Source organism: Lampetra fluviatilis, chromosome 49, assembly GCF_964198595.1.
Source record: "Lampetra fluviatilis chromosome 49, kcLamFluv1.1, whole genome shotgun sequence".
Classification (NCBI taxonomy): Eukaryota; Metazoa; Chordata; class Hyperoartia; order Petromyzontiformes; family Petromyzontidae; genus Lampetra; species Lampetra fluviatilis.
The window spans coordinates 8,698,925-8,723,003 of NC_136323.1; the positions used below are offsets into that span (position 1 = coordinate 8,698,925).

Below are 24,079 nucleotides of genomic sequence, written 5' to 3' on the forward strand. Positions count from 1 at the left end.
ACCGGGTTAGGAAGCAAAACAAAAAAAACGGAGACTGCCTCCTCATCTTTCTCAGCGGCGGCTGATCGCTCGCGGAATGCAGAGTTCTGGTACGGGGGCGAGACGGGCACCAACATTGCACAACAAACTCCTGCACCTACGCCAAGTTCGTTCCAAGTTAGATTAATCGCGCGTTAAAGACAATCGCAGGGGCGCGTCTATGTTATAATATTCGCGTATATTTTTTTACGACGTGGTTGTGGATGTCAGAGACTGGTCTTCATCCTAGGAGCCTGCGCGTCTCGGGGTCCAATCGCTATTTTTTGTAGAATGATTTGTTTTAAGAGGTTCAAATGAAAACAATTGCAGCGTCAGTGAGGGTTGTTGCGTGTATATTTTGTTAACTGACGCTAAGTGCTAACGATCGTTGCGAGAGTATCGAATGAAAGGCCTCAAGATGGCGGCCAAAGGCTTTGTTAGGCCCAACAATTACACATTTTAATGTTTAAGAATTAAACATTCTATGAATAATGGTACGTTGCGAGGCACAGTTTTAGGCTTTAGTTTTAACAGTTTATCGTTTACTCTCACATCCGCTGGGAGACTGCTCCGATTTCCATGACTGCTGTGGTACATTTAAGGTCCCTGCATCGCGCGCTTTAAGAGCCGCTTGTGCGGCCGTCTGGAAAGCTCTTCGATATCAGGAAGCCACTGGAGCCGTGCACTTTAACATCCTCCAGATTGAAAACTCATTTCCGCAAAACAGCTTTTTGTGTTTAGTTTGTTGTCCTTGCACGCACCTCCGATAAGCAGTGTTCGCTACGTACAATGGGAAAAAAATCAACATACAAAGATTTAGGCGGGTTCCTTAAACTGCCTTAAACCTAAACAATTATATAGTACTTTGTTTTTACTTTAATATGCTCTTGGTGTATTTTACTAATTTCCCATGCAGCACTTAAGAGTGCCACGGTGGCGAGATGTTAACTTCCTCGCCTGGTATGCAGGTGGTCGTGGTTTCGATCCCAACCCTTGACGCCTGCTGTATATTTGGAATTTGCGTGTCTCTCTCCCCAAGGTCGCGTGGATTTTTCTCCGGGTCCTCTTGTTTTTCCCGTCACATTATTAACAACGCGTTTCGAGTATTTGGCTGATCTACATTTTCACGTGATGAGCCGCTTAGTTGAGCTATCATTTGCGGTCAGGTCGCTTCTGAAAAGAGCTATTTAGCTTAGTGGGCCTTATCTGGTAAAATAAAAAATATATATATTAAGTTGAGTTTCATAGGCTTGTTAATCACGAGAGGGCTTAAGTGTAGTTTTACTATTCCTCCGTTTAAGTAGAGGAGACAATAGTGATTTACTATATGGGCGATAGTTTGGTTTGCATGGCCACAATCGTACTACAGTTCTGTGGTTTGTCTTGCATATTCCATTTATACAGGAGATTTGCGCATCGGCCTGTTCTGATGCCGTTGATGGTTACTTCATTGTCATCGAGGAGTAATGTCCAAGTCAGGAGGTGCAATATGTTTCGGTCTCGAATGAGGTGTTTATTCTGAACGTCTACGTTGTTCCACTGCTAGCCTGCATTTTTGTGGCCCCGAGTGAGATTCTAGGATGGTGACCAGATCAGTAGGAGGATACATAATTGAGGAGGAGGTTGAGGTACTTTGTTGCGTCGTAAACAGAAAGTTTTTTTTTAGCAAAATCGTTAGGCTTATTTGGATGCTCTTTTTCCCCCCAAAGATTGTAAGCCGATTGTGCGATTGGTGCCATCTCATGTAATTAAGTATTCATTCGGAACGCCTTAACCAATGCACCAGTGTGAGAGAACGGCCCTTGAATGAGTACTTTTCCACTTCTATAGAAAACATTGTTGCGTGATGGTCAAACATACTAATCACATGGCCATAATATGTGGTGTTTAAAACACAAAAAATGCATTCCAGTAAAACTGTTTTGCTTCTCTCATAAACGTGTTGACCGAACATGCCCAAGACAATGACTTTTGAAATATAAGTGTGCTTGCGCAGAAGGCTAGATGACTTGAGACGAATGTGTGACAGCCAAAGGGGAGAACGTGCCTGAGAGTGTGTATATCATGGAGATGGAATGATGAAGTCCATCAATGTGGAGGACTTAAATGGATTGTTTTGCAGGATAGTGAGGGAAGGAAATGACAGCAGTGGATTGGTTATGGTTTATGATGATGTAGGTTGAACGTCTTTTGCACTGTACGTAGCCAACCGTACTAATCGGAGGTGCGGGGGAAGGACAACAAACTAAAGACAAAGCAGTTTTAAAGAAATTAGTCTTCAATCTAGACTTAACAGTGTGCAGCTCCAGTCACAGTGGCTTCCTAATCTCGGAAGGAAGAGCTTTCCAGACTGCCGCTGAAGCGTATCTGAAAGCGTGTGATGCGGGTGACCGTCTTTGTTTGATGGCTATCAAAAAGCCCCTGAGAGGATGACCAGATGGTTTATGCTCCTTGACGAGATCAGAAAGGTATTGTGGTTCATTTGTGGCAAGCACTTTGTATGTAATGAGTGCGGCCTGATAATGTATTCGTTCGGCAACCAGAAGCTAATGTAGCTCGGCAGCCACACTGTTTTTATGATGATTAAAATGTTTTTCGTTTTCACAGGAGCAAACTATTTTCGAGGCAGCAACCAAGGCTATGGGTTCCCCTCGGATCGAAACCTCGACGAGGGCCCGTCGAGCATGATGCACAACACGTCTCCCATGGAGCGCACAGGCAAGCAGGGCCTCGTCATGGGCGATGCGGGCAGATCCTTCCCTGAGAAGCGCATCTTCAGCTACGACAGCTCGCGCGAGATGGACTACATCGCCCCCAGGAAGAAGATCTACGAGTACCAGGACAGCGACCACGTTGCGCCGGTCGACTCGAAGAAGCAGATGGGTGACTATCACGGCATGCCCAAAGCGAGTAAGGATTACCACATGAAAACCGGCCCAGGCTACGGTGGAGGCGGCATGGGTGGCCGCGACTACGGTCACGGTTTGTCGGGAAAGTCATCGTCCGACTACCGTGTCCCCGGCATTGCCGAGCGCGGCGAGCACGTGGATTCAAGGAGAGTTGGCAATGACTACTACAAGGAGCGGGTGCAGCCTATGGGGGGCGAGCCGTACGAAGACATGGATCCGGGCCCCATGCGCGGACGACCCAAGAGCCCTGGCGACTTCGACACACGCAAGCACGTGGCGCCGCGCAGCCTGAACCCTCCTGACCCGCAACGCTACGTATCGGTGGTGTCAGGGGGCCACGATCGCTACAACCAGAGGGAGCTAAGCCCACGGCAGGCCTACCAGGTCAGGCTCCGCAGCGTCGAGCCGTATGGCACCGTGCATAACCCGATTCGGCGGGAGTACACGCCTGACGGGGGCCATGAGGCCAGGCGGCACGCGCTGCGTCAAGAGCCCGGCCAGGAGTCTTTCTACCACAGCCCTGAACTCTACGACGAGCACCGGTCACCACTTCCTCCCGGCCCCAGCAGGGTGGGTGGCGGTGGTAGTGCAGCGCGAAGGCTCGGCCCGCCAAGGGACCGGGACCCCGAAGGGTTCCAGCGACCGAGAGACCGGGACGAGCGGCACATGGAGGGGTTCCAGCGGCCTGGGCCACGTGGGGATGACCGGCAGATGGAGAGGCCGCCCCCCATGCGGAAGCCCTCAAATGCCCCCCCTCGAGATGGATATGGGTACAGGGGTGATCGACCGCATGCGCAACACGGATATGAGCCCTCGCGTGGTATGTATGGGCCATTCTTCTGAGCACGATGTGTTTTAGTACAGAAAAACTCGCACATTGAATTATTACCCGCTGTACAGCTGCTCCAAGGCTGAGCAAGGCCAGCGTGGCTCAGAAGGCAACAGATTGATTTTGCACTGCATATGACTTCATGTGCAATAAACCTCGGGTGAAAATGATTAATCCGACTCCGCCATACTTGTTGGCTTGTCGGACTACAATTTCACTGTTTGATTCTGGCTCTACAAAACAAAAGCTGACCTCGATTCTTGTGCCCCGCCCACTCCATTCTGACACTTGGGCTACGCCCACTTATACACCTTTATAAACAGTTGCATTTAGTGGCTTACCCCCTTTTTTTAAATCCTTTATATTAAGTTCACTTGCTCGCTTAGGACCGTGCAAATCTTTCGGTCGTTTTTTAACCCACTTCCCGTGATCAAATCGAGCTGACATTTTGCACACAGACTCGTTGTGCGTGACAATTTATTTTCGTGAATTTTTTTTTCAAAAATGTTACACTTTTTAGGAAAAAGTTTTTTTTTATTTAATTACCAATTGCTTAATGGTGGCAGGCAATCATCTGACCCATAGGTGGCAGCCATCTCAAGCCAGAGGACGAGAGGACTCTAGCCGCCACGCATATAAAGGATTTATAGTGAAAAACTTTGTTTTTACGGGTTAATTTTTCTCTCTGCCTGATGACAACCGCTTGTGTTGCCATCGAAACGTCGTAGTTTTTTGTTTGTTTTATTAATTTGAACCTATCTACGTGACTTTACCGAAAAACCCAAACAATATGCGTTATGTATTATCAATATTTTTGCTGTATGCCGTCCACTGACAGGTAAATGACGTCCAGTGATCTGAGTGAGGCCTTGTCGTTCCTGGAGAGTATAGAGTTTATGCTGTTTGATGCTGGCTTGACTAAACTTGTGGGTGTTTGCTCACAGGTCCGCCGCCCGAGAGACCGAGGAAAGACCACTCGGACATGACTACAGATATGCTGAGGGGTATGGTGGACTTAATCAAGTCTGGGAAGCTGCCCATCCAGCCTCACCTAGGTGATGACAGTTTACTTGCCCAACGAAGTGCCTTATTGCGTGGAAATTTATAGCAGCCAAATACTCCAAATTTGTGTTTCTGAGCAGCAGACCAGATCGCCGCTATTGCTCTCTTTTGTGGAGGCCCTTCCCCCCTAGCAATGGCGTGAACGAGCAAACACTCCGAGGATTGTACCTCTACGTTTTAGCTGAGGAGCGATGGCAAATGTGCCACAGTGAATAAGGTTGCCTTAGCCGTCTGTACATTTGCTTGTGCCAAGTATTGCTTGCATGACCAAAATTCCATTGGAAAAGGTAACGGTCACTGGTTCAGTCACATTCCTGTTACTAAATCACCTGGAATGCGCCTGAGTTGTATCCAGGCATATCCTGCATGACCGACCAGCGTGCACAACATGGTGTTGAAGGTTCTGGGGCTACGTGGTGGGCAGGACATTGTTTTATAACTCTGCTTTCTCATCTATGCTGCCTGTCTTAACCAACTCGCCCTGTCCTGCATGCTACCTCCATGACCCACATGGTGTAGGGATATCCTCATCCAGCAGCTAAAGGGCTGTACACATACAATTTAATTTCATATGCAAGTAAAAACAACCACGACAAAAACTTCATTAATATTGGTTCAAATTACCAACACTTGCAGAAGTAGTTAAAACTCTTGGCAACTGCCCCGAGTGCCGTGTGTACACGCCGTGCTGTGGTCCGCTTGCCGTCTCGCTGATGGAGCATCTCCCTTCATCCATCGCAGAACCGGAACGGCGCAGCCACAGGGAGCGCATGGTGGAGCCGAGAATTGACTCGACGGTGGAGGCTGCGTCGATCCTACGGGATGTCGTCCATCTGCTCAAGGTGGATACGATGAGAGGTAGGGTCTCATGCGCGCGTTCACCAGAACCATACTTTGAAGTTCCAGGGTTCAATTTCCGACCCGCGGTGCCTTTCTGTGTGCAGTTTGTTCTCTCCCTGTTCTGCACGGGTTTCCTCTGGTTTCTCCCAAAAAATTTCCCACGAATAAAATAAGATGCAATGTAACTGGTATTGGCCAAACATCCCAATGCTCAAAAAATATCTGCAATCAAGCAAAATAATATAGTAATTTTAACGTGCGAATTAGTGTGGAATACCCCATTATCTTTTTTTTACAAGCACTAGTTAATCTGCAACCTAGATAATCCACCCACAGATGAAAAGAGGTTTTAATCAATTTGTGTTTAAGAAACCTAACATGAGTCCACGTCGTCTTTGTTTCTTCTTCCTGTCAGGTGGTATGGACCGCCCATGTTCCCCTCCAAGCCCTCCACTGCACGGGTGAGTCCTAAGTGTTGTGCTCACTGCTGTGATAACCTCGCGCAACAAGACCCATCGGGAAGTGCCAAATAGAATCCACTCTCAATGTGTTTTCAACTTAGTCGACTTACATGTTAGCGAGTATCACATCAGCGATCATTTGGCTCTGAACAAATGTCAAGAAAGTGTTTCAACTTGGGTGTATTGTTTGTATGGTGGCTACGTAGCAGAGGTGGGGCGAGGGGGGGTAAGGATGAAGCTCTGTCCATACTATAGCACTGCGCCAGCATCATTGAGATCCTGAGTTGAATTGCTGGAATTCCATGTGAAATAAAGCAGGATTTTCAAGTCAAGCAAGCTGAAGCTGATGAACAAAGATGACCGCATGGGGGTGGGGATGGGGAAACACACCCACAACACTTGTGTTTGCCCATCACAGCTTTGAAGCTCGAATGTATACGTGTGTGTCAAACGATACGTGGCAGACCACTAAAACATCCCGTAAGGCAGTCATGTGGATGTGGAGTGAGATCTGCTGCGGCGCTCAATGTCATGCGGCGCCTTTTCTGGTGTCCTCCGTCAATGTGATGTCATCTCTAGACTGAGGGGCTTTAGCATTGTTGCAAGCTTCATAGCCTAGTACCCTCCACTCCTCCAATGCCAAAATTAAGATGTTACTGTGTTGCTTCCTTTGAGAAGATGAAGTGTGAATTTACGGATTTTCATTTGGTTGTGGCTTTAGTTGTTGGTAGTTGCCATTTCGAACAATATGTAGAACAAATCGAGATTTTATCTCTAACCCTTCCAAATAATTTTCTCCTGCTGGTAAATGCATCAAGCTGAGCAGAGATGTTCAATGATGTGAAAAGTTGTGCACAACACGTTCATCAGATTTTTACCGTAGTTGTAATTATTTTGAAGGGCGATTTATTTCGATGCAATGCTTATCACCCTTCTGTTTGTCATGTTGCCTTCATGTTCATCTTGCAATTGGGATAATCTGCAGGCGAGCATCGACAGACCAGGACTTTAATGGTCCCTTACAACATGCTCCTTTGACTTGGCGGTCACAGCTCCATTACTCTTGAGCAACATTCATGACAATTCTTGGCATCGAATTCTTTTGGAAGGATGTTTCAATTCAATGAAATGTACTTCAGTGTTTCTTTTGGTGGCCCAGCCATTTTGCCAAATGCTATTAAACTGTCACACCTGCTATGACTTGGAAGCTGTTTTACAGTGCTCATGCTGTGTATGTAGGGTTTAATTTTTATTTCCCTCTATTTGTTTACATTTTATTCAGTGCACAGAGCCAAGTCTCGCCTGCCCTGTACCCCACCTCACCATACATCTCAGCAAACCACATACCCCCATCATCTCCCCTGAGCCACCCCCCCCCCTTGCCATACAGTCTGGCCACCAACACAATAACGAGTGATGCTACTGTTCCAGGTTTGGATCTCCCCAAGGTTCTTACGATCCCCGCTCTGGACCCGGCCCCTCTGGCTATTTTGGTCGGCACGACGGTCACGGCAACCGGGGACCTCCCCCGGTCCCCCATGGTGGGCCGAGAAGACACGACAGGGGCGGCCGAATGATGGGCCATGGTCCTCCTGGGTCCCCCCCTGATATGCGGGGGGGCCGACGCATGGATGCCCCTCAGTCGGGCCATTATCCTCCTCGTGGAAGAAGTCCCTTCCGGAACGAGCGCAACATCCCTGGGCCCGGCGGCGTAAGTACTTCCTGTTGCTCAGCGATGACCTTCAGGCTTGGCGTCGTGGCCCATCTGCTGGAGGCTGGTTGCCCTCGGAAGTTCACTCAGAAGTCTGCTGGATTGTTTGCCGTACCTCTGCAGCATTGTTGCGGGTCGACAATTGGGCCGGGTTTTTGCTGTGGTTTGTTTTAAGTGAAAAACACTGCTGCGTCGCAAAGGACTCATTTTGTACGGTCACACGAGGTTTACTTTGGCTTACGTTCCATCTTGCGTTTGCCCCTATGGAGAGGGAGATCCCAGAATGTTGAGTGGTTTCAGGTTTCCAGGTCCTGTTGCGCTTGAAAAGCTGTGAAGATCGACCTTGACGTGCACTCTGCCCAAGTGAACATGCAAAGAGAAGCACGCTGCAGCATCAATACGACAAAGGAGGAGCTCACGTCTTGCCAGCTGTCCTGTGAATGAAGCCAATCCAAATGCACCTTTGGGTTTGGTGTGGGAACGGAAAAGCTGCGTGAGCACCTTTTAGAACTAGCTTGGTAGTATCACTGACTAGTGTGGCACCATTGGAAAAGCAATATGTTTAACGGTTTCGCTTGAATTTCACTGCAATGGATAGTGGAAATGTTTTGGAAACTAGCCCTTACGTGGTGTGACGCTAAGATCGTGAGGTCATGGTGGAATCATCGAGCAGTTACGTTCACACACGGCACACTGGGAAGAAAAACACAGCAGTCCAACAAGATGGAATGTTGGATCATCCAAACAATTGTAATGTTCAAAATGTACAAAGTCAAAAATATATATCGTAGCATCTGTTTCTTTCACATTATTTGAACATTGAAGTGAAAACGAGGATCGGTCGTCAAAAGTATTTGAATCACATTTGAATGTGAAAATTGCCATGCGTCTTGAATGTTTGAATAGTTTTGGGAAAAGCCTGGGCTTTGCTCATCTGGAATTGACAACTGAATGTTGTGTGCTCTCTTGTGGAGATAAGGTTTTCAATTGACTTCATTATTTTACTGTCCTTTCATTGATGTGCAAACATGGACTTCATGTTTATGAGGACTGGTTCATGAGGTAGATTGTGGAAAGAAAGGCACATCGCTAATTTGAGAGACTATTTGACTAAAACACTCGTAAAAGAAAACTGTCCGCTGAAGGAATAGCGCAGTGCAGACCATGAAAATCACTTTCTGAAGCCGGAAGTTAATGGATTTTGTTTAGGCATTGAGAAATTCACCCTTTTGAAGGGGATCTCATTGCACAAAACGTACAACGAAAATGGACATCTGGAGCATTGGGTTTTCTCTAGCATCGCTTCACAATTGAGTGATTGCCAGACAACTTAGTCAAGTGCTGATGGAGATAATGGCAGGGGGGAGTGTAAAGAGTGTTGTGATGACCTCGATCAAAATATATTCGTTGTCAACTTGACAAGTCATGGGGCCAAGTTTCGTTTGGACTGCCTCTTCTTTCTCTACGAAGGAGAAAGGGCTTTTATCAGACAAGCAGAAGAGAGGTTAACGCGACCTACAAGTGTAGCACGTGGAACTCTGACGTAACCGCCTTGAGCATCCCTACAGCTGCGATGTATCACGGCGGCTGAAAAACAGTAAGTTTTACCTTTTGTGTGAGCGTGGTGGCACCGACGTGCATAATGCCCGCCTCTCTCTGTTTCTGTGCCAAAGAATACAATGCGAATGCCCATGAAACGAAGGGAAATGGATCATCCGATGATGCCGCAGAACAAGCGCATGCGAATTCAAGGTGAGCGCCTCACTTGCGCGTTTGTTCTCGAGGCATCGCGACGGCACCTTTTGCGTTCGGCAAGATGTCAAAAGACGAAGTATCCATTCAAATGTCTTGTAGAGCAATTCAACCATTTGTGTGAGAGAACAATGGGCCATGCAGTTACCTTTGAGGGCCCTTGAAGGGACCCCTGTTCCACACAGCATGACATTCAAACCAATGTATTTCATTCTAGGGGTTGAAATGTCGCCAAATTACATTAAGAACCAAATTAAATGGTTTTTGGCGCAGTCATTAACCCACTATACTTGAGACAGGGTTTAACAGGTGGCTGCCTGCATTCAAACCCAGGATGTAAGTGATTCAGGTAAATAAATATTCAATGGATGTAGTGTTTAGGTTTTTATTCGTATAATTCACATTTTGCTTTGTAACTAGTTTAATGCCATTTAACTGGCATATAATGAGCTTAAAATGTAAGTGTTAATTTCTTGGCCGCAGGATTCTGCTCAATGTGGATAGTCTCCCATGAGGTGGATTATAATATTCAATGTTTTTTTTGTGTTCACTCGGGAACCTGCCCCCCTTGTATGTGTGTTTTGTTTTTAGATTCTGCGCAAGGATACGGTACAGGAGATGAACACGAGATGGAAGACCGCTACTGGATAAAGTGAGTCGCTCTAAATATTTTAACAAAAGCTTACACAGGAATCCCCCACTCGTTCTAAAGGGATGTATTGCTGGTAAAATGCGAATTAACTCGAAATTACTTTTGAAGCCACTCTTGGTTCCCCACGGACAATGTTAAACTCAGGGATTGCGTTCTTAGCCAACATGAAGTATACAGATGCATAAGGTAACATTTTCACTAATAATACAAATAATTAGGTAAAACTTAGCAGAGATGTTTGTAGAGCTTGCAGATCGAGGCCGCATAGGGTGAGCAGTTGTGGAGTAGGCCAAGCATTCTGGCACTATCACTGTAGGTTTTCGCATTATGCGATGTTTCGGATATATGTGTCATCCATTACTTGGGGAACATTGCCGTAAGAGTAATGTTTCGCACATACGTTCTTTAAATAAAAAATAATCATCAAAGTTTTTCTTGCGATTCTTAACGAGGAACGCACGTGGTGAATACAGAGACTATATCTTGCGATGTAAGTTCGTCCTACACGCGTCGTGTCTACCACCAAATAATAATCTCCACGTGTTCAGCCTCCCATCTGCCAGCCCGTCATTTTGTGTGATCACTTAGGAAGTCATAGCTTTAAAAAAGTACAAACGGGCTTTAGAAATATGAGCAAAACACGGTAAATGATGATGGTGTCTCTGGCAAGAAAAGGCAAAGGAACAGTATTAAATCTCCAGTTACATTTGAAGTTTTAAAGCATTTTGAAGCAGGTGAAAAGGCAGTTGATGTTGCCAGAATGCTCGGCTGACCCATGGTCTTTGTGAGAACTATTCAAGTTAATGCAGGAAAAAATTCTAGAATGATCTAAAAATGTAGCACCTTTAACTGCCACTACAATTACTCGTAGCAGAAGTGGAATTCTAGAAAATATGGAAAGACTTAAGTGCCCGGATTGGAGATAAAATCAGCGTAGTGTGCCGATTAGTACATTGATCATCGAGGAAAAAGCTAAAAGTTTGAAGACATCATTGGAAACTTTAGGAGCTTAGTGTGGCTGGTTTACCCAGGTGTAAGCGGTCTGCATCATATTAAAGCGTCAGGTGAAACTGCAAATGGTGACAGTGAAGCGGCAAGAAACTATCCTCTAACATTTTGAAAGAACCTATTGAAGAAGGTGGCGATACACCTGAGTAAGTGTTCAAAGTGGATGGCACAAGGCTGTATCAGAAAAGCGAATGTCGGCAAAAACATTCCTTTCTAAACAATAGAAGACTTCACCAAGTTATAAAGCAGCCAAAGATCGATTTACTGTCTTGCTAGGTCGGAACTCTTCAGGACATTTCGAGCTCAAACCCTTGCATCGTTTACCACTCGGGAGACATCAAAAATTGTGAAAGGTTATACAAAAGAACATCTGCCTGTTGTTTTGACGATAAAAAATTGCCATGACAGCGGGTTTCTAGAAGGGTTTAATTAGCATTTATGACCAGCTGTGATGGAATATTGCAACAAAACCAACTTTGCACACAAGACATAGCTCAGCAAATGTGATGAGTTTAAGCTAATTTGTATTGAGTTAAAATGCATTTTAACTTCTAATCATATGCATTTTCGTGCACTTAATGATTTTTTTCTCCAGAAATGGTCGGTTAGGAGCGTAACTCCTGAGTTCGCTTTCGGTAGCATTTCATAGGAACTTTTCCCTTGTATATAGCAGGAGTTTCCTGTACATTACACGTACTTGATTCATACAATGTCTGCTTTCGCTCAACACGTAATATGCAAAGCATACATTTGTTTTAACAAACGCCTCTGAAAGGAAGATGTGTTCCATGTTACGTCTAAACTCCAAAGATGCAATAAATAAGGGAATTTCTTCAATTAAACTTGTGAGCACTAAATGACTTGGTCAACCCCACGCAGGGCCCCATTAGACACTGTTCACATTGACATTTGACCTGGCTTCAAACACGCGGGCCCACGTGCCGTCGGTGAGGTTAAATCTCGGCCTCGGTGACCTGGAGTGCGCTCGGCCTGTGCCCAAAGGTGCAAGTACGGCTGCTCGCTGTGCAAGTTCTTCACGTACGACGAGAAAATCATCAAGGAGCACATGACGGGCGACAACCACCGGCACACGCTGCGTCTCGTGGACACCCTCTTCCCCAACGACAAACACATCTCACACTTTCTGCATGTGAGTGCCAGCTTGCTCTGGGATCCGATGCTGATGCGGCCCTGTGGAAATTGTAAATAAGAATGTATTGATACTGGAGGAATCCGATGAGCTATAAAGCTCCTTTTTTCACAGATGTCCAGTAGGGGCAGGTCAGAACGTTACAGCAACACACAATACAAAACACGATAGGAGTGAAACGGATAAGAAAGGTAAGAACATCATTTTAAAAATAAATAAATAATTAAACTTTTTTCCCCCCAGGTAAAACCCACTGACCTATTAGATTCTCTTTCAGAAGCGACCGGGCCACAAATGATGATATCTCAACGAAAGAACCTTGACATAGTGGTGAGCACTTTGCTATGAACCCAGTGACCTGAATTTGATCAACGTCACAACACTGGGTAGTGTTGGTTATCAGAGGCAGCACAGGTGGTACAGTACAATGGTAGATTTTTCAGCACTAACCTTATGCTGCCCACAATATGTTCCTACAGCCTATATAACACCACCTGTTGTACATGGTGATCACTCATCCAAGTTCTTTGCAGGCTCAACTCTGCTTAGCTCCTGAGATCTCAAGAGATTCTGGATGCATTGCAGGTGATTTGGTCCTGGGCTGAGACTGGTTAAGGATACTTATTTTATAAAGGAGAATCTGTCCCATTCCACTTGCGTTTATGCAGTGCCTGCTTGCATACCTGTCGAACCCTTATCAGTGCCTACCTTATTACAGACCAATTCAGATCTTATTGATCACCCCGTGCCCTTGTAAATCTCAACGTTCATCCTACAAAATCCTATCACAAGGGAGAAACACAAACGGAAAAAAATTATGTTACTAAACAAAAACTTGTTACGTATTCATGTTGATAATTAGTATCAATGATATTACTTATCATGCTACTGTGATCTTGCATGCTGATGATGCTGCTTGCTTGATATTTGGATGCACACACTCATATTGAGTATTATTTTTACCCTTATTGAAACGTCTGTATGCTGTTATGGACCTGAAAACTGAATTTTCCTGTACAAGAATACGGGTAAACCGTATGGGTTGACAGGTATGTGCTTGCTTTGACACTTGTACTTTTGTGCATTTTTGTTTCAACCAGAAAAAAATTGAGTACAGGAATAGCAAGATAGTCCCAATGACTCGCAAGAGGTGGGAACAAGACAACAGCCGGCCATTCAACGAACTGATTGATGGTGAGAAACAGTCGGTTAGCTCTTATTAACTTGTTGTGTCAGTCTAGCCCAGGTAATTCTTAACAATTGGCTACATCGATCTAACAAATAGAGTTGTTGTGTGGATGTGTGTGCACGCTGTGGAGAGCAGTATTGTAGTGGTTAGTGCACTGCCCTGCGGTCCGGCGACCCCAGTTTTATTTTTGCTCACAGCCAACATCGGTGACTTATGTCTGAACCGGTACTGGGATTTTCCCTAGGTTGACACAGCCTTCAATAAGTACCTTGTGCTCTGCCGACCATCAATAATGTTTGCTAACTGCACTTGTTTTAATAGTTGGCTTGATAAAATTGGGGATATTATTTTCGTTTATATTACTTACATTTTGCACGAGGTTATGCCTTTTGGCGATGATTGACAATGCAGTTTACCGGCACACATGTCCGTCAGATAGCACGGAGCACATTAGTATAGACACTTGTATTCTAACGTGCACAAATTAGTCAATCCTTTGATTACTTGGCAGCCAGTGCAGGTCATCACATATGGTCGGTGTGATGTATGTATGTATGCATGTTGAACTTCTTTCGCACTGCACGTGGCCATGTGGTCATTCTTACACTTCTGCACTATTAGACGTGTGGCTGAGTTCAGGACAGACTAGAGTGGATGTATATGGATGGTGCTGGTGCGGCTGAAGACGCTGTCACAATAGTCCACACGAGTGGTGATGAATGCGAGGACTAGTGTCTTGGCTGCATCAAGAGTCAATGAATGGCCTATTGTGCGTAGCCTCCGTAGTTAGGAATAGCACCTGCCCACACGTCGTGCGCGTAGAGAATTTAAGTTCATCGTCAAGGTCAACTCCCAGGCACTTGACACCAGCAGTCAGTGGGGTGATGATCCAATTCTGAACGTTGGTGAGTTGCTTCTTGGCACCAAGCGAAATTAACTGGGTCTTCTCAGCATTTATCTTCAGCTGGTTTGATGACATCCACTGGTCAATGTCATCAATGCTGAGGTGCGATAACGATGCGACACGTTGAAACAGCTTCATCACCAAAGTAAAACTGCATGTCTTCAGCGTATGTGTGTGTGCCAAGACCGTGTCACTTGGACAATGGTTGTGATATCAGCCGTGTGAAGTAGACAGATCACCCCGTGCCCGTGTACCTTGTGTCCTCTTCCGAATTCGATACTAGCGACATTCCAGTGACATCTTGCCGTAAGTTTACATATGCGGATGATATCGCACTCGCAACCCAAGCACGGAAAATGGAGGACACTGAGACAGTCCTCGACAAACATCTGAAGACTGGAAGAATACTTCAAGAATTGGCGCCTTAAGCCAAACCCATCGAAGAGTGTCGTCTCCGCCTTTCACCTGAACAACAGACAAGCTTCGAAAACGTTGAACGTTAACTCCTGCGGGGCGAAGCTAAGGCATTATGAACACCCTCGGTATCTACCAGTTTCCCTGGATCGGACGCTTAACTACCATCACCACCTCAAACAAGCAAAAGGTAAAACGAAAGCACGAGTGAATATTATTCAGAAACTTGCAGGAGCAACCTGGGGAAGGGATGGCAGCACGTTGAAGATATCGACGCTGGCCCCTGTTCACTCCACTGCGGAGTACTGTGCCCCGGTGTGGGGTGCAAGCCCTCACACGAGCCTTGTCGATGCCGAAATTAACAACGCGCTTCGTATCATCGGCGGTTCCCTCATGTCTCCTCCACTCCTGTGGCTTCCGGTGCTGGCGAATATCGCTCCGGCCAACATGCGACGACACGGGAGTACAACAACAAGATAATGAAAAACTTCACTCTGTCGCTCCATCAAGATCTAAAAGAACCCCCACGCCGCCCAAGGCTAAAATCCAGGAAACCGTTCTGGATAAGCGCCTCTGCTCTTAGCAGCCGAAAATAAAGACACCACCACTGGGTGGTCTGAATCATGGGCGGCTATGGACGTGGCAAACAAAAACATAATTCACGATCCGACGGTGGAAGTACCGGGATTCTCTCTTCCACGTCGACTTTGGACCGCATAGAACCGCGCTCGAACACAACACGGCAGATGCGCGTACACGTTCCATAAACGGAAGATCAAAGAATCGCCCAGCTGCGACTGGAGAAGTCCAAATCATCAAGCACATCACCGATGAATGCTCCATGCACATCCTGGCGGTAATGCTGAAATCCACACTGCGTCAACCACATCATTGGACTGGATGAGGAATCCTTGCATTCATTTATGACGATCGTGAAGAAAAATTTTAAACTGTTGCTTTTCACAATTCCATACGAAAGAAAAAAGTAGAAAGAGCAATGGACCCAAAGAATTGACCAGCAAAGGCAACCGTGTCTTGTGTCCTCTGCTGAATGGACGAGTCAATCCGGCAACTCCAAACGCATCGTGAAAACGGTTGATGATGTTGTGGTCGACCGTGTCAAAAGCAGCGAGCATGTGGATTAGACCTAGGATAGCGTTACGTCTCCACTATCAGTTGCTTAAAAAGAATATGAAACGACCTTGAGAATGCAGCCTCTGATATTTCCTGTAGGCTGACTGAAGGCGAAAGAATGTCATGTTCAAGGAATGCGATGCGCTGAAGACAGACCATAATCTCAACAACTTTAGAAATAAATGTAATTTGTGATATTGGTATGTAGTTCTTTACGTCAGCTAACTTCCCGCTGACTCAACAGATGTGAACCTTGATTAATGCATTGCACAGAGCTGTTATACACGGTAGAATCTCTGGAAGAAACTACGCAAGAGTCTTGGTTGGTATATGGATCAAGTGCACGTGACTTGAAAGGAAAACCCATGATTATACTCCGGACAACATCAACTGAGGATGTGGCTCAAACTCATTGAGCATTTCAGGGATGGGCTCGAGGGATGGCAAGATTGTATTCCCACCAGTAGAACTGAAAATTGTAGTGATGTTATTGAAGTAGGTGAGAAACTCGGTTTCCCGATCTTGTCAGATCCCAAGAGTCTGGTGCTGATCATATGTGGTTGTACGGTGCTGAATATATTGAGGGTTTTTCACTACTAAGTTTATTGAAATGGCTATTGTTCTCTGAGACTATGGAATTATACACCACAGAAATTGAGAATAATACAAATAATTTCAACCGCTGTGATTGCTCCAGACTCAGCGCAGCCTGGAAGTGTATTAAGTAATACACAATACATCCTTATAGAGGAGTCACATGCTAAGTGGCTGATTACTGATCTATTACATAATTGCAATATCCCCCCCACCAATGCCTCTGATCTCGAAACTGATGGGGTTCAACAATGATGACGTCATCTTGCACTATTTAAGACCGGAAGCAGGTGGATGGCTTCACTATTCTGGCAAATCGCCTGAAGATGCTGGCTGTAATTACCAGCGAAACATCGTACTCAAATTATAAATGTTGTGGATTCACTTTCCAAACACACCGGTGGGCTGAAGAAGTAACTTATTGACGTTTTGTTAACGTGACCATTTTTTACCTATTGTCCGTATCCGGTGGTGGAGGGTTGCGACACATTTATAATAACGCGATCTAACCCAAAAACCTTTATCATGAATAATACTGGTCGCGAAAGACTACGTGTTAAACTGAGTAGTATCTGACGCTGCAGTAGTATCTGGCTCTGCAGTAGTATCCACTGACTCTATAGTATCTACTGAGCCCCGTAGTATCTACTGACCCTATAGTAGTATTTACCGACTCTATAGTAGTAACTACTAACTCCATAGTATCTGCTGACTCTATAGTAGTATCTGCAGACTCTATAGTCGTATCTAACCGACTCTGCAGCAGTATCTACTGACTATAGTGGTATCTACTGACTATAGTATTATCTAATGACAAGTAGTATCTACCGACTCTATAGTAGTATCTACCGACTCGATAGCATCTACTGACTTTATAGTAGTAACTACTGACAATGGTAGTATCCACTGACTATAGTAGTAACTACTAACGCTACAGTAGTATCTACTGACTCTATAGTAGTACTGACTAGATGTATTTACTGACCATAGTATCTACTCACTATAGTAGTATCTATTGACTCTATAGAAGTATCTACTGACCATAGTCGTAACTACTAACTCTATATCAGTATCTGCTGACTCTTATCAGTATCTGCTGACTCTATAGTAGTATCTGCTGACTCTATAGTAGTATCAGCTGACTCTATAGCAGTATCTGCTTACTCTATAGCAGTATCTACTGACTCTACAGTAACATCTACCGACTCTGCAGTAGTATCTCCCGACTTTACAGTAGTATCTACCTACTCCATAGTCGTATATACTGACTCTATAATAGTATCTATCGACTCTATAATAGTACTAACTTCAAAGAGTAGTGTTGAGGCCTAGTCCCGTGCAAAGCCCCCGGCCTCGCCTAGATTGCCCAGCCGGCCGAGGTGGCACCTTTGCAGGCTGGGGCTGTGCCGCTACCCCCCCCCCACCATCCCCCCGCCCGCTCTACAGTAATAGTATCTAATGGCTATAATAATAGTATCTACCGACCTTATAGTAAGTGCACACATTGGGGTGGGGGGGGGGGGATAGGACATCGCACTCTAAATAATTCACCTCAGCGTTGTGTTTTTTTCATTTTTAACGTGAATGACAAGTCCCCCCTCCCCCCCTCCACCGATTGCGTGTGTGCATTGCCATGGGAACCACTTGGCAGCGTTTCGCGCATCCACATATGCGTGCTTTGATGCACGCTCAGCTTAGTAATATAATAATTAATAGTACTAAATTGTTAATTTAACTACTTTAAAGTTGACGGATGTGAAATACGAATAGCGGTGGCTCACCACGGGGCTTATCGTGTGGTATCTGGCTACTTTTTTGAAACGTAAACCCCACAGTTTGCGAGTTAAATCCGTCGCAATTTGCGTCCACAGACAGACGGACAGACAAAACACGTCTTTTATAGGTAAGAAGCAATCATCGCCCCTGCTGTGGAAACTTTGCAGGACGCTCCTAAATAAAAGTCATGAGATTCAGCGACGATTTTCCTGAGTAAACAAGCAAAACAAGTTTGAAGATGCTGGGTGTCTCTAGGTGGACCTTAGAAAATGTCTCTGGACGGTTTACCAAGTATTGTACAGAGTGAAACGGTACCTGGAATCGTCCCTCAATCTGCATAATGTCCTCGTCCTAGAAAGTCACTAACTTTGCTGCAAGTCATATTGATAAATAAAATTGTTGCGAGGGAAAGCTTTAAAAGGTTGCTTCGTCTGGTGACAAAAAAAAAATCACACTGCTGCTTATGGCACTTGCCCAAACAGGAATCCCGTGTTCTTTCCACATCCAGGCATAACGCTGCCCGAAGGCTGGATACGCACGGAGGTGGTGCGCTGTCTCGCTTGCCGCCGCTTCCTGCTCCGGAACAAGCTGGACCTGCGGCGCCACATCGCCTCCAGCGCGCACGCCGCTTGCTACCAGGTGCAGCACACAGACGCTCCCCCACCCATCGCCCCACTTGAACCCCACCTCTCCCTTTCCCTTGGTGCAATGTACTGACTGCTCAAGCTGCACTTCTGCAGTGCGGAACATCTTGGAAGTCAGACTCGGAATATTTATTTATACCGGATGAAGCCGATGAGCTATAAAGCTCTTTTTCACAGAGATCCGGTAGTTTCACAGATGTCCAGTCGTCACGTTACAGGCCTACGAAGAGATGTTAGCCACAATGAAGTGCTTAACCCTTTCCCGTTCATAACTCGGCGATATAAACAATAATCGACTCTAAATGGGGCAAAACTGTTCAGCCTTTTCGGCCAAGTTGATGATGTCACACGTCATGCACTTTGCGACTTCATCTCATTGTGCAGCTCACAGGGTAGCGATAGTATCACTTAGTAACCCTTTCCCCTTCCGAGACGTCTGCAAGTGGCAGGGTTAGTCTTAATTTTATTTAGAGAGGCAGAGGGTCGTTGTTTTTAAAAACCCTACTCACCGCAGAGAACTGTAGCGACACAACCGCACTCTATGATAGCTGGTGCCAAACTGTGCCACAGAGCCTCCCGCACGGCCTTGTGGGAGCCTCGGTACCAATAGAGTTGTATTTTTCTTCCGGTGACTAAGGCTTACCATACTGCCATAATGGAACAGCAGAGTAAATTTATGGATGGAAATCTTAAATTAATTCTTATGTCCAGATTATTATTGTTTCAAGGAACCAGGGGCATAACTTTTATGTTGTCAGTTGGTAGACATGTTGCTTTCTTCCAATTCACCAAGTGGAGTGGCCCTGAAACTTAGGCATTGCCATGATACTCAGATAATTTGATGACATCTGTTCGTCTTAATAATTCAAATGCTTAATAGGTGAACCTCGTGAAGATTGTGATAGCTCGTCAGAAAACAAATCTCATAGAAAGAGGTAATTCCGTAATTTTTCTGTTGGCAGGAAAGGATTTTAAATTAGCACGCTGTCATAAATCGACCTTTTGCTTTAATCGCGAAACAAAACTTTGCAACAAAAATGTCAAATCGCATCTTATTTCCAAAGTTGTAAATGTTGAGTAGTTTTAGACGTAGGTTTCCCAGCGTGCTCGCTCTCCGTGACTTGTTGTAAACGGGTGTCCGTTGTGCTTTGCCCCTTAGACGTTCACAAACGATAAGAAGAAGGGCATTCAGAGCATGGTTTTCCAGGTCTACGACAGTGCCACCATGGCCCACCGCTTCCAACGCTTCAAGCGGGTGAGTCACCACGCATTGCGCCACGGTGGCGGGATGTTAACTACCTCGCCTGGTATGCAGGAGGTCGTGTGTGTGCGTGTTCACCCCGTGGTCACGTGGATTTTTCTCCTGGTCCTCCGGTTTGACCCTCCACATTGAGAAGCGTGCATATAGAGTATTTGGCTGCTATGCATTTCTGCATGATAAGCTACTTTGTTAAGCTGTAATTTGTGGCCAGGTCGCTTCTTCAAAAAGAGCTACATAGCTCAGTGGGGCTGACCTGGTATATAAAAAATATATAAATTCACCTTTGGAAATCCCTTTCTCGTCTATATTTCTCACTTGGGTTTACCCATTTTCCTGATATCGTAGTGGACTGTCGTACATAAGCGAAATTTATTTTTTCAGTGACATTATGATGAGAGGATCACAATGCACTTCCAGAAATGCTGATGGTTTTTGCATAATGCACGCACGTGCCTTTTTTTATTTCCTATCCAGGGTGAAGACGTTTTTGACGAGGATGAAATTAACGTCAAGGACAACAGCAAGTTGAAAAAAGAGGATCCAAAAGCAAAGAAGGATGCCAACAAGAAGTCCGCTCCCGCAGGCGCGGCCGCGGAAACAAAGGTCGCTAAAAAGGGTAAAGCAGATCTGGAGAAATCGGCCAAGAAGAACCCCACGGAGCACAAGGAGTCGGCGGATGGCGTCAAGGTCAAGACGGACGCAGAGGGGAAACGGGAGGGTGAAACGGAGGCAGTCAAGGACGACAAGGAGAAGGGTGCAACGTCCGAGACGAAGGGGAAAGAGGAGGGCGCTGCGGCGAAGGAGGAAGAGGAGACCCAAGGGGAGGAAGATGACTTGGGAGATGATTCTGACCTCTTCCAGGAGCTCATGGACGAAGACGAGGGCGAGGGAGGGGAGGACGAGGAGGCTGCAGCAGAGAGCGCCGAAGTGGCGAAGGGCACCAAGGAGACCGGGCAGGAGAAGCAGCCCCCCGAGGGAGGGGCGACTGAGCACAGTGACGAGCTGGAAGATAAGGAAGACCTGGATTACGAGGAGGCGGAGGAGGAAGACGTGGAGGCTGAGGAGGAGGAGGAAGATGAACATGAGTTTGAAGAGGATGAGGAAGATGTTGAGGAGGAAATGGAGGAGGAGGACGAGGAAGATGAAGGCATGGGTGGGGACAAGGAAGACTTTTTGGAGGGGCTTCTAGATGAGCAGGGTGACGAGTTTCAGGAAACGGACGCCACGACCACCACCACCGCCACCACCACCGCCACGACCACCGCCACCACCACAGCCACGACCACAGCCACCACCACAGCCACGACCGCTACAAAGAAGGGGAAGTAATTGTCAGTCTTGAGAAACAAGCGCCTGTTACTCGGTGCCAGCCTTATAAAAGCTGCATTATCGCCCCAAAAGAGCCCTGCTTTTTACCCAAGATGGAGAGGCGCAGTGTTCATTGGACCAAGTCTTCGTATTTTCCGAGCGTCGCGTACGAAGAGAGTGGTGCCGTAGGGGTCATCGTTACCTCTCAGTCGTACGAGCGGCGTGCACGCAACACGAAACAGAGTTGTAGATGGGGATTTGGTGTTAGAATTGTTTAGCGTCCAGTGCGACATTTATTCTTTTGGGGATCGTAGGAAACCCATGAATTCACAATTCGAGGCATGCATTTCCTCAGAAAATGTGAATGTTTTCCAATCCCCCCTTTAAAATATGCTCGTCCTATTTAGAAATAAATGAAGTTATAGTTTTGATTGCAGGTTGGTATTGGGTTATGCTAACGTGTCTAGGTTTGAATCCTGAACTACAGCTGTATTGGTAATTGCCGAGGCTTGCAAGACATCCTCGTTGAAATAACGTTCATACAAGAGGCTTCGACTATTAGTTTATTATGAATCCTTAAAATTGTATTGGATTAAAAGCGCAATCCTTTACAATGCCTCGCGATGTGTGAATTCCAATAGCGTGTTTGGTTGCTGTCGGACCCAAGTTTTATGTTCGACAAATCTTTTGATTTGCAGGTGTTTGGTCTAAAAACCCCAATATTTCCTCCCAGCTGTAATCGGACAGGGGTGATGCATGAGAGCAATATGACCAAGATTATTCAACAGCTGTGTAAATGTCGCGTTGCATGCCAATGGTACCACAGCACCTGCGACCGTCAAGGTCACTGAGCAATGCAGAGGTTCTGGGACAATTGCGAAATTAATTCTCGGGCGTCCTGGCCCCCTCCCAACGTTAGCAGTGAACCCCCCATGAAAGTCCACCTGCGTGCTGGTTACATCAACACACTTTGCCCATTTGTATGGCATTGATAAGACACATTTTTGTTGGTTATTGGAACTGGTGTAGTGCGTAAATGTCCACTGGGTTGACGGAATTCGATTAATTTTTATGTAAATGGAAAGTGGTATCGGGTTGGGATTAATCTCAATTGTGTACAGCCTTTGTCCTTGGCATGTACGTGGTGGGGGGGGTGCGTGTTCGTTTTCCATGAAGTCTGATTGTTGCAAGCAACGCCTGAACTCTGCCCCGTTGTGAGCCGCCACTGCACAGCCTTCAACAGCACTCGTGATGTGAAGTCAACGCATGGGCCGGTCTTGGTTACACTTGCTTCGCGCGTGTACAACAGCTGTTGATTTGGTTTGGATTGATCGCTGATCTTCCTCGGTTGATTAATTTTAGTTGCAATCGAAATTGGCTGAAAAGTTTGCCCCCCCAGTTCGTGTTGGAAATGTTTATTCCCACGTGGAGTATGCCACCCATGTCGGCCCTGTGCCATTTGAAGTGAGATTTGCATGCATTTTGCATTCGTTGTCACTCGAGCAGTGCATCAGGTCGTGGACATAACACGACGCTGCCACAATGATTAGAAATTAGGCTCAGGCCACGTTGGACTATACCTCCACGGCTCCTGTCTTGTCCCATTGTGTCTGTGGTCTTGGCCCCTTTTAGTGTTTCTCCATTTCTTTCCTGCCCCCCATCACCCTTTTCTGATCATCGGGGCATTATGGTATTGTACTTTAACAAGGTGTAACGTGCTTGGATTAGCTTATCTTGCCCCATCTCCTGACACGTCTCCCCCCTAGTCGTCGTCTTCCTTCCCGATCTTTTATCTGTCCCCTCACTGTGCCCTATCCCATTTACGGCCCTTTCTCTTTACAACTCCCCCTCCACTGACATGAACTTCCCTTGTTACATTAAGCACCCCCCCCCTTAATCCTCCCATTCCTCTCTTCATGTCAAGCGCCTTGAACAAAAAGCACTCCGTAAATATAAATTAGATTATGCGATCCTAATTTATAATTGGCTTTTAAAACTAAAATTAAGGCTCTAAAGTTATTTATAATAGGTTCTGAGGTCAATCTAAAGTTCCAGCCCGTTTGCTTTTGAAAGTAAGAACATTGGCTGTGCACGTGGGGGCGGGGGGTGGTTAGGTTTATGTGGCTGGCTTTTTAACAATCTGGCCAAACCTTTAAAAAGTTTCGGAGGGGAAAACGTGTAAAGGTTCAGCCCCGCAATTGCTCGCTAACGCAACTGCCGGTGAAAGGGCATCCACTGGAGGGCGCTCTAAAGAGCTGTGGGTATTTTTGTCCTTGGAGTCAGTGGGAGTTACCCACACGTTGGCCCACACGACTTGTCGATCGACTGGTGAACCCATGAACACTGTTGGGTGGGCGTAATTGAGGAGGTGGGGGGGGATTCATGAAGCTTCTCTTCATTTGCCATGCCGGTGTGCTCACCATTCATGTCGAGCCGGCATTTAAGTAATGATCCCCTTCCTCA

General features: G+C 46.0%; 1 protein-coding gene across 1 annotated transcript; it reads left to right on the top strand.

Annotated features, from left to right (window-relative positions):
- LOC144948516 (uncharacterized) lies at positions 1-23,567 on the top strand. Its single transcript, XM_078878079.1, has 13 exons — positions 1-89; positions 2,626-3,747; positions 4,701-4,811; positions 5,560-5,676; positions 6,074-6,119; positions 7,551-7,830; positions 9,504-9,582; positions 10,174-10,234; positions 12,245-12,392; positions 13,493-13,586; positions 18,912-19,042; positions 20,207-20,302; positions 20,783-23,567. The coding sequence occupies exons 1-13, from the start codon at positions 77-79 to the stop codon at positions 21,635-21,637; spliced, it is 3,153 nt and encodes a 1,050-aa protein (XP_078734205.1). The 5' UTR covers positions 1-76; the 3' UTR covers positions 21,638-23,567.
- The last annotated feature ends 512 nt before the right edge of the window (positions 23,568-24,079 follow it).

What these genes read in the sequence shown, in the direction of transcription:
- LOC144948516 (XM_078878079.1), top strand. An exon ending in ACATCTCACACTTTCTGCAT is followed by an intron (nt 12,393 to 13,492) that starts GTGAGTGCCAGC and finishes TGTTTCAACCAG; the next exon opens with AAAAAAATTGAGTACAGGAA. An exon ending in ATTCAACGAACTGATTGATG is followed by an intron (nt 13,587 to 18,911) that starts GTGAGAAACAGT and finishes TTCCACATCCAG; the next exon opens with GCATAACGCTGCCCGAAGGC.